Source organism: Dama dama, chromosome 6, assembly GCF_033118175.1.
Source record: "Dama dama isolate Ldn47 chromosome 6, ASM3311817v1, whole genome shotgun sequence".
Lineage (NCBI taxonomy): Eukaryota > Metazoa > Chordata > Mammalia > Artiodactyla > Cervidae > Dama > Dama dama.
Window position 1 is genome coordinate 32,616,527 of NC_083686.1, and position 18,940 is coordinate 32,635,466.

An 18,940-nucleotide genomic window follows, 5' to 3' on the forward strand; every position below is an offset into this window, starting at 1 on the left:
AGATACTTCTCAGTACATGTACTGTCCTCTCCTCATTATGGCAATCTTTTTTACTGCTTCCAAAACAAAACCAATAGTCATTGGAGAAGCATTTGTAATATCCAAATAAAAATAGATGCTTCTTATCTTTCATATTTCCTTCAATAAATAGTTCTACCTTTCCAGCTACCACCTGTGTATATATCTGGTAATTTAATTGATTTATAAATAATCATTTAAATATAAATAAAATAGTTTTAAATTTTATCTTCAGAGTCAGAATGGCAAACATATCGAAGACCTGTACTGTGAATAACTAATCTACACCACTTTGATAGTATTACAAATGATATATAATATCAAACCACAGAGATAATTTTCAGTCTATTAGCAACATAAAGAAAAGGATTTATTGAGGCTAAATATGCAGCCAAGTGACTATTCAAAACCTGCAGTGAGTGAATGGGGGATTCAGATTTTGTTCAACCACAATCCAGGTCCATGCTCTCTCTGTTCCTTTGCCTTTCAATGTAGATCAGTCATATTAATGTTCCAGGGTAGCTTTTTTGGTGAATATATTGTGAATAAACTTACATGGTAGGAGATGATCATTTCTGTGTCAAAAAACAATTTTATTTGTAGCATTATCTTGCTCAGTAAGATCCTGTATATTTACAGGTTTTCAGAAATTTACTACATCAATATTTAAAAATAGCTCATAAAACACACTTTGTAAGATAATTCAGCTGATCTCCTCTATATTTTTACTGCTGTAACCCTAGGAAAACTATCTGAAAAGTAGGGTTAATCAATTAATTTAACACTGGATTCATGTAAAGTAATAACTTTACCTGCATTCCTGCTTAGTCACTCAACCATGTATGACTCTTTGCAATCCCATGATCAGCAGCCCACAGGCTCTACTGTCCATGGAGATTCTCCAGGCAAGAATGGTGGGTTGCCATGCCCTCCTCCAGGGGATCTTCCCAACCCAGGGATCAAACCCAGGTCTCCCGCATTGTAGGTGGATTCTTTACCATCTGGGCCACCAGGAAAGCCCCATAAATTCACCTAAGTGGAGTTAAAGCCCATGATATATGTAAAATTTATATTATAAATGTATCCACTGCTACTGTAAAATTCTTCCTTATTGGAACCATATAGCTCAGTTTTCATTATTATTATGCTTCAGACTTCTTTCTTAAGAAATAAAATATTCACTGGATAGCAGACTTTTAGAGTCCTCATTCTTACCAGTGCATCCAAAGTTGCATTTCTTACTTCCTAACCTCAAAAAGACACCAAATATGAAATAATAGTCATGGATTTGTAACATTTCATGGATTTGCAACACTACAGATCCAAAAGTCCATTTAGAGAGCACTTATGAAAGTGAAAAAGTAAAATTGTTAGTTGTTCAGTCATGTCCAACTCTTTGTGATCCATGGACTGTAACCCACCGGGCTCCTCTGTCCATGGAATTCTCCAGGCAAGAATACTGGAGTGGGTAGCCATTCCCTTCTCCAGGAGATCCTGATCTAATCTTCAGTAGTAAGTGAATTATGCTTATTTTGCTCAAGTAAAATTAATTCTTTGACTCCTCCCCAAAAGAATGTTTGTTGTCAACTGTTCCCATTCTCCCCATCATCCCTCTATGCTAGGTGCATCCAATTTTCTATGCATACATCTAACATAGTACTTATCACATGATATCATCTATTTAATTGTACATCTCTTCCACAGCACTCCAAGTTCATTGAGGACAGGGTCCACGTCTCTTCTTTGATTCCTGGCCCACTGGAGAAGACCAATGTTAAAATTAGCTGAGCTGCTTTTTGAAACTGCTTTGTCATATTCTTTGCTGGAATCTCCTCCTTAGCAAGGGCAATGCCATTGTTTTTCGTCACTTCCTTTATGTGGTACATTGTAAACAGATTATCTTAGGTTACAGCACTGACTCCCTGATTCAGAGGTAAATCCATAGGAGTCCCAGCCCTCAAGTGTTGAGCCAGGGGCTCACGGGGTTAGGATAGAAACACGAACAGCCATAGCGGTGACTCAGTCAAAAACAATGATGGCTCCAGTCATTTACCAATTCATCATCCTGTCTTCCACCTACCCAAGATATACTTGTTATTTTAAGCTCTAAAATAATACAGCTATTAAAAGTAAGTTCTAATTTAAAGACATTTCTTCTTTTTAGAAAGTCATGCATTGAAAAGTTGAAATCTGTAATTAATCTGTTAATGGAATAAAGAGAATAACAGGAAAAAAAAAAAGAAAGAAAGTCATGCATCAATAAAGAAAATCTCAAAGAAAGTCTGTCAATAAATTAGGATTTCTAAACAATTAATTCTTAAGATGCAGGAATAAACATTTTTCCAATTGAATTATGGGAGTTTAATTATTTCCCCAAATATTAATACAGTTTGATATATTTTACCAATCACATAAAGCTCAGAATCAAACTGCAGAAGTATAATGTTGAGTAAAAATTCGTTTCTGCAAAGCAGTCATAAAGGATTAGATGGAGCTATGCCACCTGTTTAAGCAGGTGTGGCTCATACTTATTCATAGTCCATCTAACTGCTGAATTGCTCCTGCCTTTTTGTTCAGGCTGGTTGACTTTCTGGTAAAGAATTCTTTTGCCTCCCTGATTCATTGTGCAACCTAATATAAGAGTGTAATTGTCATTGGCATATATAACTAGATACTCCCTCTGGATTTATAGAAATCAAGAGCATAATAAAAAATGAACCTGCATTGGCATTATACTATTTAACTCATAGAACACCTGGTGATTTCTTTTTCAAGAGCAACTCTTAAGAAGAAATGCCTCATAGGTTTACAGTTCTCTGCATCTGAAACTTGGGATATAATTGTAATTCATTTACTCACCCTCTCCTCACATAGTTTGCACATGAATTAAACAGGTTTGCAATTCTGCAGGAATTGGAGAGGCATAACAAAACTATCTGGAGTAAATCTTACTCTAGAGTATTCCCTAGATATCTAGGAATGAGTAGGAAATTGTTGTTAAAATATATTTTTATCCAAAATGAATGAGAAGTGGAAAGGCACACCTAACTGAATGTTCTGAATAATGGAAACTTACTATACAAAATGTATTGATCTCTAAATGAGCAAAATACAGCAAAATGCATGTAACACCAAAAAATTCACTAAATGTAACAACATATCACTCTTTCCTGGTTGCAAGCATTATTTATTCTGTTATTTAGTTATTTTAGTGTCATAACTTGCTTTCTCAAAAAAAGAGCCTGAGACAGAGACTTGCATGCAGTAATTGATTTGAGAAAGAATAAAGGACAGGAAGAGTAAAATGGGGAGAGGAAGCTGACCATTACTAGCAGCAACCCTGGCTTCATCTCACTGGACGTTATGAATTTTATTTCCCCTGTGATTAACGGGGGAAACATTTTTGCATCAGCTTTCATCCTATTCTGACTCTAACAGAGTTACTGCCCCTCTCTCCTATTGTCCATCTGGGAATGTCCAGTGGTTTCCTTCTAGCAGAAACTGAACAGTCCTAGGCACTGACTTGGGAAAGTCATTTGCTACTCCTGAGATGAGCAGATCCAAATCTGTGTGGAACTGGTAACCATACTGTGGCCAGGATAATTGGGCCAAGAGCATTCAAAGTGGCACCAAAAAAAAGTGTTAAGTGCATTTAGTATTTGGTGATTTGTATTCAAGATGTGGTGAAAGATCACCATTTTTCATATATTTTAGTATTTTTGAGGACCCAGACTTCTTTCTCAAATAAATTGTAATGGGGGACTTGAGAGTCTTTTTAGAAGCAGAATAATAAATACTAAGATTTTATTACTCTCTATGCTAACCTATGAACATAGAAATTGCATAGTCAAGACTGACTAAAATTATTATGCCTTTAGAATATGTTCCCTAAAGCAAAATAGTTAATATTAATATTTTTAAATGTGTTCATAAATCTAACTGTGTCCATTTTCTTCTCCCTTGACATTTAGATATTGCAATGCCAATGGCAGAAAATCTTCTCCATACATGTAAGTTCATTAATAAAGAGTTATTTTCTAGTAAAAAATTTCTTAGCTGGCAAAAAAAGAAAGAAGTTTCACTTGAGAGTTAATGTGGTATGCATAAAGGGGCAATGGGAAGCCTTCTTTTAAAAACTGTATGAAGGTGATTGTAGATGGTCTTACATTGACTGATACCATGGATTTAAAATGAGGAACGCATCATCTCATGCCATACTGGCAGAGGGAATCTAAGCAGTGGTAATTAAAAACTCAGAATCTAAACGTAGCTACACATTAGTTTTGAGCCCCAGTTCTGCCACTTCCTAACTGGATGAATTTACACGGGTTACTTAACTTCTCAGACCTTCAGTTCCAAGGTATTGTGATGATAAGGGGAGGTACAAGTCAGTACTTAAAAAGAGTACACACTCCTAGTGAGTACTCAAAAGATGTCAGCTATTTGCATTTTCTATTCTGCCAATGAAAACTTCAGGCCTAAGAGCTCGCTGTGGAATTCTGATCCTGGAAGCTAAGTCCATTAGTGTGCTGAGAAGTCAGCTGCCTTACATACAAGCAGCTCCTTGCTGGCTAAGGCCTTTTGCTCCCACTCTTCTGCTAGGCGCTTTAAGAAATGTGATCCCCAAGGTTACTAGAACCTGGAGCACAGTCTCGGGGAGAAGCACTCCTCTTACCTGAGGCTGACTGTAGCAGCTGGATTAGAGGAATCGCCCTCCAGAGCGAGGTGACACCAACCCCAATGGCTATCCTTCAGTCACAGCGTGGTCATTCCTGAGCAACCTGGGTAATATTTAAACACAAATCTGTATTAGATTGCTTTCCTCGGTGATATATTTTGATGAAACAATCATTTAGCAACTAATAAGACATTTAAAGCTCAATTATTCCTATTCAAAACTTCAGTACTGATACAACCAAAATCCAAAATTAGGAATCTGTCAGTTTGGTAGAGAGAAGTACTCAACATAGGAATAAAAGCAATGATAAGAAAGAGATCAGCCAATCTGTGCATCCCTCTGACTAGAACATTGAACAACCATCTGTGTCAATATCCATATTTGATTTGGTTTGTCTGAGATTTTAACTCGACTTTAAGTAAAAGGGGAGAATGGAGAAGCAAGAAAAATCAAACAGGGTTGAAAAGAGAATAGAGTGGCGTGTGACATAAAGTGACATATTAAAGTGCAGTAATAGGATAAACAACAGTGTCCTACTGTATAGCTCAGGGAACTATATTCAATATCATGTGATCAACCATAATGGAAAAAGGATACTAGATACTAGTATAACTGAATCACTGTGCTATATAGCAAAAATTAACACAGCATTGCAAATCAACTATACTTCAATAAAAAAAAAAAAAAAAGTAAGTGTAGTAAAAAGTGATGGAGTAGAAGTTAGAAGGGTAGAGAGGCTGTTAGAGCTTGGTAGATTATCTGATGTTTCTGAAACTATCACCCAGAGAGCCTTTATTGTATTCTTTAAATCCTTGAAATTTGCCATAAGACTTTTTTAGACAGAACAAAAGCTCTAAGGTGCCAGGTAAGATTTTGCAAAGATAATAACAAGATAATACTGCAAAGGTGGCATCCAAAAGCTTAACCGAAGCAATTATGAATAAGTAAAATCTTGGAATGAAAATTGGTACATGGATGTAAATTAGATTAAAATTCTGAGTAAGAGCGGAAACAGGGAAGTAGAGTCACCCAGGCGAGGTTCTACTAGCCCAGAGAGCATCTTTGTTTTCACATTCCTCTGAAAGACATTGAGTAAAAGCCAACTTCCTTTTAGGAGTTGTTCAAACAGAAGGGAGGATCCAGAGGAACCCTTATAGTTTTAGGTTCTGCATTATTTGCTTTATCCTCAGTAGCGTCCATGGTAAGGGAGTGGAAAGAAAGAGGGAAAGAAAAAAGAGTCATACTCAGTGAGTCAATATGAGGATTCTCTCATTCAAAAATAACAACCACAAATGTCCTGATTCAACTCAATGATGCTTGTGAAGAGGATGCCTTAACAAACTGAAGTTTGTGTCTCATCAAAGAGAACAATCTAGAATCAGAAGCAATATGTAAGCTTAAAGATTTCAAGAGGCTAGTGAAGGCCTTTTAAAAGTCTACATGTCCCTCCTCTGTGTTTCTAATCCTTTCCACACTCAGGAAAGAATATCTCAAGATACATCTTGTCACATATAATGCATAACATCTCTATGAAACAATTGCCCATCTAACCTTTCTAATAAATTTAAATATTCCCACTTTTGATACAAATACCTTTATCTAATTCAGAGTTTTTCAATCTTAACTACTAATATTTTGGGCTAGAAAATCTTTTGTTTCAAGGACAGTTCCATGCATTACAGGATTTTTAGCAGCATTCCTGGCCTCTACCCACTAGATAGCAGTAGCCAAACACTGCCCTCCTTCCAGTTATAGCAACCAAAAATGTTTCCAGATATTGCCAAATTACTTCTGGGGATGGGAGGAGCATGTAAAACTGACACCAGCTGACCCACTGCTTTAATCAATGATCACTGCATTGATTTTGGCAGGTTTTATTTACTCTCCAAATTCTTATGAACAAACCTTATACACAAAAGGGTTTTGTAGTCAAATATTTTTATCTTAAGATGTCTCATGAATTACACTATATAGACTTCATTTCTACAAACATTTGAGAACTTGTTTGAGCTTCTTTTATGTGATGAGTTCTCTCCATTAGGTTCTGGATATATATATATATATATATATATATATATATATATATATAATTTTTAAAGGTATGGTTCTTGCACTCTAGAAATATTTATTAATGAAGCTGAGAATCTCTAGCAAAAGGTACCATAAATTGTTAAGGGACAAGCTCAGTGCTTTAAGTGGAGTAAGACAAGAGGATCAGAGACAGGATCAGACGGGTAGGATAATAGTGAAGTTTATACTATTACTGAAGATTTGCTTTAAAGACTTAAGAGTCTAGCAGTTTCTCTGGACCTAAATTGATGCTAAAGCACAGTCTTGATACTGGAAAGTATATAACTTTGGGGAAAGGGTTAATTCTCTTCATGTATTATTCCTTTTATCCTAGTAAAACACATTTCTGTCTACTCTCTCATCAGTACCTCATTCACATTCATTCACATTTTCTTATGAATGCTTCCTAGCAATCATTGCTTTAAACAACTGTTCACAAATTTTAAAAGCACACATTTTTCCATGTAACTTTGTAATTTGTTTTACAATTATTCAAAATTTAATCATTTAATTCCACCTACCTGACCCACCTCCCAGAATATTGGAAATAAAAGCAAAACTAAACAAATGGGACCTAATGAAACTTAAAAGCTTTTGCACTACAAAGGAAACTATAAGTAAGGTGAAAAGACAGCCCTCAGATTGGGAGAAAATAATAGCAAATGAAGAAACAGACAAAGGATTAATCTCAAAAATATACAAGCAACTCCTGAAGCTCAATTCCAGAAAAATAAATGACCCAATCAAAAGATGGGCCAAAGAACTAAACAGACATTTCTCCAAAGAAGACATACAGATGGCTAACAAACACATGAAAAGATGCTCAACATCACTCATTATTAGAGAAATGCAAATCAAAACCACAATGAGGTACCATTACACACCAGTCAGGATGGCTGCTATCCAAAAGTCTACAAGCAATAAATGCTGGAGAGGGTGTGGAGAAAAGGGAACCCTCTTACACTGTTGGTGGGAATGCAAACTAGTACAGCCGCTATGGAAAACAGTGTGGAGATTTCTTAAAAAACTGGAAATAGAACTGCCATATGACCCAGCAATCCCACTTCTGGGCATACACACTGAGGAAACCAGATCTGAAAGAGACACATGCACCCCAATGTTCATCGCAGCACTGTTTATAATAGCCAGGACATGGAAGCAACCTAGATGCCCATCAGCAGATGAATGGATAAGGAAGCTGTGGTACATATACACCATGGAATATTACTCAGCCATGAAAAAGAATTCATTTGAACCAGTCCTAATGAGATGGATGAAGCTGGAGCCCATTATACAGAGTGAAGTAAGCCAGAAAGATAAAGAACATTATAGCATACTGACACATGTATATGGAATTTAGAAGGGTGATGACGATGACCCTATGTGCAGAACAGAGAAAGAGACACAGAAATACAGAACAGACTTTTGAACTTTGTGGGAGAATGTGAGGGTGGGATATTTCAAAAGAACAGCATGTATATTATCTATGGTGAAACAGATCACCAGCCCAGGTGGGATGCACGAGACAAGTGCTCCGGCCTGGTGCACTGGGAAGACACAGAGGAATCGGGTGGAGAGGGAGGTGGGAGGGGGGGATCGGGATTGGGAATACATGTAAATCCATGGCTGATTCATATCAATGTATGACAAAACCCACTGGAAAAAAAATATATATATAATAATAATAAAAAAAAAAAAAAAAAAAGTCTTCTCCAGCAAAAAAAAAAAAAAAAAAAAAAATTCCACCTACCTCTTTCAGGAGGTCATAGCAAGGACATACACACACACAAAGGGGATGAGGATGGGGGAGAAAGATGTCCATCTGTTTTGAATGAATTTTCAGGAAATCTCATGACATCAGCAAATTAGGATTAACATCTCCAAGACTGTGTTTTTTCTCAATTAAAAGTTAATAGTGACTTATTTGTAGAAAGGTAGATTGTTTAAGAATGCATGCATAAGTGGTATCGATATCATTATGTGCTAATGACTCCATTTTGGAGCAGGTTGTGGACATCGCAAAATTACTCGCTCTGGCAACAAGATAGCTGGGGGCATGGATGCTGAGGAAGGAGAATGGCCCTGGCAAGCTAGTCTTCAACAGAAAAATGTCCACCGATGTGGAGCCACTCTGATTAGTAACAGCTGGCTTCTCACTGCTGCTCACTGTTTCGTAAAGTAAGCTCTGGACCACATAAAGTTCTCAAATTCACTCAAGTACCTAAAAGTCTGATAGGTATCTTTCAAGAATACAGCCATATAACTATGCTTCCAACTGTCCAGTATTGTGAGATATAGCTCAAAATTACTCAATGAATTATCAGTTAAAAAAAAAAAAAAAGATATATTCAGACTTAGCAATGTTATCAACAGCGGCACATTTTGGACCAAATAATTCTTTGTTGTGGGGAGCTATCCTGTGCATTATAGAATGCTTTCGAGCATCCCTGTCCTCTAGACACCTAATGTCGGTAGCATCCCCTCAAGACTGACAGCCAAAAACCTCTCCAGACGTTAGCAAATGTCTCTTGGAAGACAAAATAGCTCTCAGTTGAGAGTCACTAAGGTGAATCAATTTCATAAGGAAATTAGTTCAAATTTCATAAATTAATTCAATTTCATAAGGAAACTATAAAGCCCAAGTTGAATACAGATCTTCTGTTTCTTTCTCATCTATTACATTAGGTCTAATTTACTTCAGTTCAGTTCAGTCGCTCAGTTTATAAGTATTTTAGTCCCTTCTGCAACCTTCCATACATATCTCTGTTTGAAATGATTATTTCTTTAAAGGATATATTATTATACCAAAAGTTTACTTTTTTATACCTAAAAGTTTTTTACCCTTTTGTTTGAGGGTTCGTGTCACCAATTTCTGTTGACTTTACATAATGCTTACTGGTTTTATAAACAAACAAAAATTCCTCTCAGACTTGAGAGTTGTAAAGTGTCCCAGCAGCACAATTTTTCAGTGCTTAATGTATTGAATACAACCCTTGATTAACAAGTAATAGCAAAAATCAGAATTATCTTTCTATTTATAGTTTTTAATGATTATAAAAGAGAATTTTGACTATATCCTTAATTTCCATAAATTTATTCTGTTTCATATCCTTGCACACTATTTATTAAATCTTATTTATCTTGTATTGTTATATTTATCTTTCGAAATCCTCTTGAGTCTTTTCTGTACAAAAAAAAATAAAATGTAGTTTCTATGAGTTACTTTTTAAAATAGAGCTTATTATTCAAAATCTATTCATGCTATCATTATTTTAACTTTCTTTCTTACATACAGCTTTGCTTTTGTATATTTATATGCCCTGTGGAATTCAAAATTTATCTATTTATTTTTGCAAGTATAAGATTAATTCCTACAACTCCAATATATAGGACTTCTAATAAATAAATCTATTTTCTTTAGGGCCAGGGATCCCAAACAATGGAATGTTAGTTTCGGGCTCCTTTTAAGTGATCCACAAATACAGCGAAGTGTCAAGGATATTATAATTCATGAAAACTACCACTACCCCTCACACAACAATGACATTGCTGTCGTGCGTCTCTCTTCACCAGTACTATACACAAGCAATATCCGAAGAGCATGTCTTCCAGAAACTTCTTATGCATTCCCACACAATTCTGATGTGGTGGTCACTGGATGGGGAACATTACAGTCTGATGGTGAGTTCCTAAACTTCTATCATTATATGGTTTGGGTTTTAGGAGTTTTAAAAAAATACTCAGAATCACAGCTAAACCTGAGAGGTACTCTCTCTAGGTCATTTTAAAGGAGATTAAAAAACCAACCTCAATGACATTCATATAGAAAATACAATTTCATAGCATTTTTTTATGTAACTTCACTTCCCTTAACAATGGCAGTTTTTACAGAAATGTAATATTTGAATGAATTGCTTATTCAAGTAATAAGCAATTCATTCACCTCCATTTCATTTATTCATTTACTCATTCAATAAATGTTTATTTTGATCACAGCCTTTATTCCAAGTACTTTCCTGAGTCATTTAGATATATTAGTAACTAAAATAGGCAAATATTTCCTGCACTTACAAAGCTCACATTCTTGGCAAAAGAAGACAGACAATAATCATGAGATATAATAAATAATATTATACAGCATATTTTCTGTAGGTAAGTACCATAGAAAAAGTAAGCACAACAGAAGTTTGGACATTTTTGATGGGGTAAAATGAATGGCCTTCTGTGGCAAAGCAATACTTGAGCAAAGACCATTCAAACGTGTGCATTTACATGAGCCTAATAATGTAAGCGTGTTGTGTTTGTGTTCATAAATGCATTTAAAAGCAGAAAAAATAAACCCCAAATTCCAAGATAGGATTATAGTAACAAATAGCAGAAAATCTGAAAATGACCACAAAATGTATATTTCTGGAGTATGAATTTTTCATTTTGTTTTCTAAAGTATATGTGTAATAAATATAAACTTCCAAAACAATTCAAAAGTAAAAAAATTCCATCAACATGGATGGACACACTTAGTATTTCTAAATATGGTCATTTTTAACAGTAGCTGGGTGTGTTCATAACATTATTTCCTTGTTGATAAGAAAGCACACATATACAAGTTTAAATAAAACATATGTTTTACATTGATTTTGAAATTGTACACAATGTTAGCTACTAATAACCTAGCCAGGAAGATTAATATTGACTTTAGAAAAAGTTATATAATTTTTCCCCTAGGAACAAGTCCTAATATACTCCAAAAGGGATTAGTGAAGATTATTGATAACAAGACCTGCAACAGGAGAGTGGTATATGACGGTGCGATCACACCTGGGATGTTGTGTGCTGGGTTTCTGGAAGGAAGTGTCGATGCCTGCCAGGTAAATCTGCTTATTCTATTTTCAAACAGATTTTTTTGTATGGTTTTTAATTTCCAATTAATCTGTTCAATGGTCTCAAAAGACTGATACTCTTTAAGGACTGAAGTATGTATTATAGCCAAAGTAGCTGATTAAAATTATATGTCTTATATAAAATAATAGATCTCATTAAAGTATTAAAGGGCTAAATAACCCTTACTGAAAGGGGATGAGAATCAAGTTCAAATAAGCAATGAAGAGATGCAACTGAATATTGGTAACTTTAGTTCAGCTGGTCCTCTTTCACTGGGAAATACAACTGGATCTGACAACAGGACTAAGGATTTAGAGATTTTTCATTTAGGCTGGCTCCAACACCTTAAATATTTGATTTATTTAACATTTATATAGATTCTTCATGAGCTAGCCACTGTTTTAAGCTCTTTAAAAATAATTTAGTTGGGTTATGGCAATCTTGTGACAAAAGAGAAATCTGTTTCCTTTACTATTATAAACCCTGTTTCTCAAATTAAGAGACTGAGACAAAGAGATCAAGTAATGTCTAAACTAACACAGGAATTAAATGACAAAACTGAGATTAAGTTCAGGAAATTAGATTCCACAGCCTCTAGTTTGAATGCTGCACCAAGCTTCCTTTCCATATGCTTAATATCCTTCAAACACTTCTGATGCTGTTTATAAGCAATAGTTCTAGAACCAACAAAAATACTACTGTAGTTATCTGGGCAGGCAGAATCAGTGATAAATCCAAAAGGATCCCTATCCTATTCATTCAATTACTCATTATTCTCGCACTCTAGGAGCTAGATGACATGCAAACAAGAACTTATAATACATAATTATCATTTCTTATTATTTATTCCCATCTTCCCAACTGTCCCATTAAACTTACTCTTCAAAGTCATTACAAACTTAAATTCTGTTTCACTCAAGTTTCTCCCAGTCCATCACCCTCAACCCCATGACTCTCTTCTAAATTGGTGCAGCCTAGAATCCATGTTTTATTATTTCAACCACTCCATTGACAGCACCATCAATGATTTCATCATCTTTTGATTCCCCCACACCCATCTCAATCTCTGAACACAAAGCAATCTATTTGCCTTACTTGCTTTTATATATGATCCACTGTTCATGAGGTTCTCAAGGCAAGAATACTGAAGTGGTTTGCATTCTTGTAGTGTTTTGCTTACAAGAACTTTTAGAACTAATACCCCAAAAAGATGTCATTTTCATTATAGGAGACTGGAATGCAAATGTAGGAAGTCAAGAGTAATGGGCAAATTTGGCCTTGGAGTACAGAATGAAGCAGGGCAAAGGCTAATAGTGTTTTGCTAAGAGAATGCACTGGTCATAGCAAACACCCTCTTCCAACAACACAAGAGAAGACTCTACACATGGACATTGCCAGATGGTCAATACCAAAATCAGATTGATTATATTCTTTGCAGCCAAAAATGGAGAAGCTCTATACAGTCAGCAAAGCAAAACCAGGAGCTAACTGTGGCTCAGATCACGAACACTTTATTGCCAAAATCAGACTTAAATTGAAGAAAGGAGGGAAAACCACTAGACCATTCAGGTATGACCTAAATTAAATCCCTTACAGTTATACAGTGGAAGTGACAAATAGATTCAAGGGATTAGATCTGATAGACAGATTGCCTGAAGAACTATGGATGAAGGTTCGTGACATTGTACAGGAAACAGTGATCAAGACCATCCCGCAAAAAAAGAAATGCAAAAAGGCAAAATGGTTGTCTGAGGAAGCCTTACAAATAGCTGTGAAAAGAAGATAAGCGAAAGGCAAAGGAGGAAAGGAAAGATATACCCATTTGAATGCAGAGTTCCAAAGAATAGCAAGGAGAGATAAGAAAGCCTTCCTCAGTGATCAGTGCAGTAAAATAGAGGAAAACATTAGACTGGGAAAGACTAGAGATCTCTTCAAGAAAATTAGAGATACCAAGGGAACATTTCATGCAAAGATGGACACAAAAAAGGACAGAAATGGTATGGACTTAACAGAAGCAGAAGATATTAAGAAGAGGTGGCAAGAATACACAGAAAAACTGTACTAAAAAGATCTTCATGACCCAGATAATCATGATGGTGATTCACCTAGAGCCAGACATCCTGGAATGTGAAGTCAAGTGACTCTTAGGAGGCATCACTACAAACAAACCTAGTGGAGGTGATGGAATTCCCATTGAGCTATTTCAAACCCTAAAAGATGATGCTGTGAAAGTGCTTCACTCAGTATGCCAATAAATATGGAAAACTCAGCAGTGGCCACAGGACTGGAAAAGGCCAGTTTTCATTCCAATCCCAAAGAAAGGCAATGCCAAAGAATGCTCAAACTACCACACAATTGTACTCATCTCACATGCTAGTAACGTAATGCACAAAATTCAGCAATATGTGAACCGTAAACTTCCAGGTGTTCAAGCTGAATTTAGAAAAGGCAGAGGAACCAGAGATCAAATTGCCAACATCTGCTGGATCAACAAAAATGCAAGAGAGTTCCAGAAAAACATCTACTTCTGCTTTATTTAGTATGCCAAAGTCTTTGACTATGTGGATCACACCAAACTGTGGAAAATTCTGAAAGAAATGGGAATACCAGACCACCTGACATGCCTCTTGAGAAATCTGTATGCAGCTCAGGAAGCAACAGTTAGAACTGGACATGGAACAACAGACTGGTTCCAAATTGGGAAAGGAGTACGTCAAGGCTGTATATTGTGATCCTGCTTATTTAACTTATATGCAGAGTACATCGTGAGAAACACTGGGCTAGAGGAAGCACAAGCTGGAATCAATATTGCCGGGAGAAATATTAATAACCTCAGATATGCAGATGACACCACCCTTAAGGCAGAAAGTGAAGAAAAACTAAAGAGCCTCTTGATGAAAGTGAAAGAGGAAAGTGAAAAAGTTGGCTTACAGCTCAACATTCAGAAAACTAAGATCATGGCATCCAGTCCCATCACTTCTTGGCAAATAGATGGGGAAACAATGAAAACATTGTCAGACTTTATTTTTTTGGGCTCCAAAATCACTGCAGATGGTGACTGCAGCCATGAAATTAAAAGACGCTTTTTCCTTGGAAGAAAAGGTATGACCAACCTAGACAGCATATTAAAAAGCAGAGACGTTACTTTGCTGACAATTGTCCGTCTAGTCAAAGCTATGGTTTTTCCAGTAGTCATGTGTGGATGTGGGAGTTGGACTATAAGGAAAGCTTAGCGCCACTGGAGAGATGGTGCATGTGATACAGAGGCAGGTTGAGGAGGGTAAAAGTTCCATTTGGGATTTGCAAAATATGAGGTGCCTATGGAATATCCAGGTACATATGTCCAATATATCATTGTAAATAAAAATCTTGAGCTCAGGAAAGAGTTCTGGCTACAGAGATATACCTAAAAGTCATTGTCTTCTGGACAATAGTTATATTCATGAGCATGGATTCAATAACTCAGTGTATAAAATAAGAAGCAGCTAAGTAACAGAACTCAGGTATACATGCTTTGAAAGGGCTAACAGTAAGAGATAAGAATGATCAGAAAAACTGAAAAGCACAAGAAACTGATCTCACCAGAGCCCAGGGATCAGAAAAAAAGGGGATGGTTAATAGTATGTTATGTGATGTTAACACACAACATCAGGTCAAGTTAACTGCTGGAAAGTGTCTATCAAATTCGACAATTGTTTACTGGTAAAGTTTGGAAAACTGCATTGGTAGAAAAACCATTTTGAATTTTTCTACCAATTGAATAAAAGATTGAGTAAGTTGTATAAGAGTATTAGTTTAATATAGTCTCATTTATTTTTTCGTTTGTTACTCTTGCCTGAGAAGACATCCAAAAAGGTATTGCTAAAACCAAAGTAAAAGTGGTTACTGCTTACATTTTCTTCTAGGAGTTTTATGATTTCAGGTCTTATATTTAAACCTTTAATCCATTTTGAGTGTATTTTTGTATGTGGTATAAGAAAATGGTTCAGTTTCGTTCTTTTGCATGTAACTGTCCAGTTTTCCTGAAAGTGAAAGTGAAAGTCACTCAGTCGTGTCTGACTCTTTGCGAATTCTCCAGGCCAGAATAGTGGAGTGGGTAGCCTTTCCCTTCTCTAGGCGATCTTCCCAACTCAGGGATCAAACTCAAAATCCACATGGCAGGTGGATTCTTTACCAGTTGAGCCACAAAGTAAGCCCAAGCACCATTTATTAAAGAGGGTGCCTTTCCCCCATTGCCTACTATCCTTGCCACATGAAAAGATGCTCAACATCATTAATTATCAGAGATGTGCAAATCAAAGCTACAATGAGATATCACCTCACACCTGTTAAAATAGCAGTTATGAAAAAGAAGATACAAGTGTTGGTGATTGCAAAAAAAAAAGGGAATTCTTGTACACTGTTGATGGGAATGTGAATTGGTGCAACTGTTACCGATGACAGTTGGAAGTTCCTCAAGAAATTAAAAATATAACTACTTTATTATATGGAAGCTTCCTAAGTGTCCATTGATAAGTGAATGTATAGAAGATGTGGTGTATACACACACACACACACAGACACACAGACACACAATGGTATATGATTCAGCCATATAAAAGAGTGAAGTCTTGCCATCTGCAGCAACATGGATGGACCTGAAGGGTATTGTGCTAACTGAAACAAGCAAGACAGAGTAACAGTTACTATATGATTTCACTTATATGTGAAATCTGAAAAACAAAAGAAAACAGACTTATAGGAACAGAAAAGAATCTAGTGGCTACCAGAGGGGAAGGAGTGGGGGGACAGATGAAATAAGCAAAGAGAATTAAGGGGTACAAAATTCCAACTGTAAATTAAATAATGAAGTAGAACATAGAAATATGTCAATAATACTGCAACAACTTTGCATGGTGACAATGATACCTAGACTTATCATGGTGGTCAGTTCATAATGTATTCAATATAAAAGATCAAATTACTATTTTATATACCTGAAAATAACATAATATTGTATGTTAATTATAACTCAATTTAAAAAAAAGGAGTGAAGAAAAGAATGAGAAACTGGAAACTTCAGTATAGACTACTACATTAAGTTTGGGCTTCCCAGTGGCTCGATGGTAAAGAATCTGCCTACAATGTAGGAGACCTGGGTTCAATCCTGGAAGATCCCCTGGAGAAGGAAATGGCAACCCACTCCAGTATTTTTGCCTGGGAAATCCCATGGAGAGAGGAGCCTAGTAGACTACAGTCCATGAGGTTGCAAAGAGTTGGACATGACTGACCGACTAACACTATTACTACGTTAAGTCCCTTTTATGAAAGGAAGATAATTAGAACAATAGAAGAGCTTTTAAAATCCAGAAATATTGTGATTTTTTTCAGGTAGACAAACCAAAACAAGCAGACAAAAAAGTATATATGCCTACAGAGAAAAGGCAGTGAAGGAAATGAAGACATAGTGGAAAAAAATACACAGAACAATTACTGATAGAACAAAGTTCTTGATTCAAAGAACAGATGAGGGGATTAACCCTGGAAAGAACCAAATATATCCATTTGCCTGAAAAGGAGAGTAAACATAGATGTGGGCTGATGTAGGTGAGCTGGGAAATCAAAAGGGACAAGGACAAGGACAAGAAATGGAGAGATTGCTACCTGTTGCTCTCTACTTATTCCATCAATTTGAAACTAAGTAAAATACTAGGTTCCAAGTGAGAAAATCAAATTTTTAAAAATTCTGAAATGAACCTTGTATGTTGCTGGTGTGAACATAAAACAGTGAGCCTATATGGAAAGCAGCATGGTAATAATTTTTCAAAAACAAATAAAAATAGATGAACCATACATTCCAGCATTTCCATTTCCCAGTATTCACCCAAAAGAATTAAAAGCAGGAACACAGATATTTGTACATCCTTATTCATAGCAGCATTATTCACAAGAGCCAAAAGACTGAAGCAACACACCTTTCCATTGATGGAAAAATTGATAAACAAAATGTGATATACGCATAAAATTACATATTATTCTGCCTTAAAAAGACGAAAATTCTGAGACACTCTACAACATGGATGAAACTTAAGACATTATGCTAAGTGAAATAAGCCAGTCACAGAAGTACAAATACTATACAACTCCATTCATATGAGGCACCTGAAATAGTTAGATTCATAGAGACAGAAAGTAGAATGGTGATTGCCAGGACATGGAGAAAGGGGACAATGAGGAGTAATCATTCAATGCTGGATGTAGTTTCAGTTGTCCAAGATGAAAAAAGTTCTGGAGATGGGTGGTGATGATGATCACACAATATGAATGTACTTAATGCCATTGAATTGCATACTTAAAATGGTTAAAGTGGTAATTTTATGTGTATTTTACACAACTGAAAAATAACTTTTTAAAATTATGAAATGAGAAGAGTTTTTATTGGCTCTTCTTAACAATGAGTATGAAATATGTCTTGGGACCCCTAACTAAAGGGGAGGAGGTGTTGGTTTAAGGATGTAAATTTGTAACAAGATTTTCTTTCACAGTGTATGGTTGGCGCAGATTGTAGTGGGGAGGAGGATAAGAAGCTAAGAATCTTGTTGGCAGAGTAGTGGTATGGATAAATCATGCACTATAGTCACATAAAGAAAGAAAGTAGGAGAAAAGGGAGGAGTCAAAAATTAGCTTTCTTGAGACGTTGAAGAGCAGATGTAGGCTGAAAAGGAATAGAGTGAAAAAACTGCAAGTATAATGCTGGTAATAGCATTTCAAAAGTGGAGCTGATCCACGCGTTTCCCCAAGGTTGGAAAAGCAATAGCCCAGTGCTGGTAGTAAATATAAACTACTTCTTTTTCAACATCTGTGTGAAAATGAGAGGGTTTGGGGAGATAATCAGAGAATTCCTCAGCATATTGAGTTGAAATTTTCCAAATGTATTTCTTATTATTATATGGTTGTATCCAAAGACATATATTGATGTCTTTGATTTAAATACATGATTATAAAATCAAAAAGTGTTCTTGACTAGAATCATTTTAATATTGAAATACTTAGCTTTTTTCATTCTGTTTCTCCTGTCTTTACTACAGGAGAAAAAAATTAGCAATATTCATACTTAAATTGTAGTCATTATATATATCCTTTTCTCTCTAGGGTGACTCTGGTGGACCTCTGGTTGGTGCAGATAATAAAGGCACTTGGTTCCTTGCTGGTATTGTAAGCTGGGGAGATGAGTGTGCCCTTCCAAACAAGCCTGGCGTCTACACTCGAGTGACACATTATCGAGACTGGATCATGTCCAAAACTGGGCTCTAG

General features: G+C 36.0%; 1 protein-coding gene across 1 annotated transcript in view; it reads left to right on the forward strand.

Moving 5' to 3' along the window:
- The window catches only part of LOC133058712 (transmembrane protease serine 11C-like), a 55,992-nt gene extending 37,052 nt beyond the window's left edge, over positions 1–18,940 (forward strand). Inside the window, exons 6-10 of the mRNA XM_061145583.1 lie at positions 3,990–4,028; positions 8,773–8,944; positions 10,188–10,447; positions 11,492–11,634; positions 18,779–18,940. Of these exons, the coding sequence (XP_061001566.1) occupies positions 3,990–4,028; positions 8,773–8,944; positions 10,188–10,447; positions 11,492–11,634; positions 18,779–18,940 (776 nt within the window). The remainder of the gene's footprint in view (positions 1–3,989; positions 4,029–8,772; positions 8,945–10,187; positions 10,448–11,491; positions 11,635–18,778) is intronic.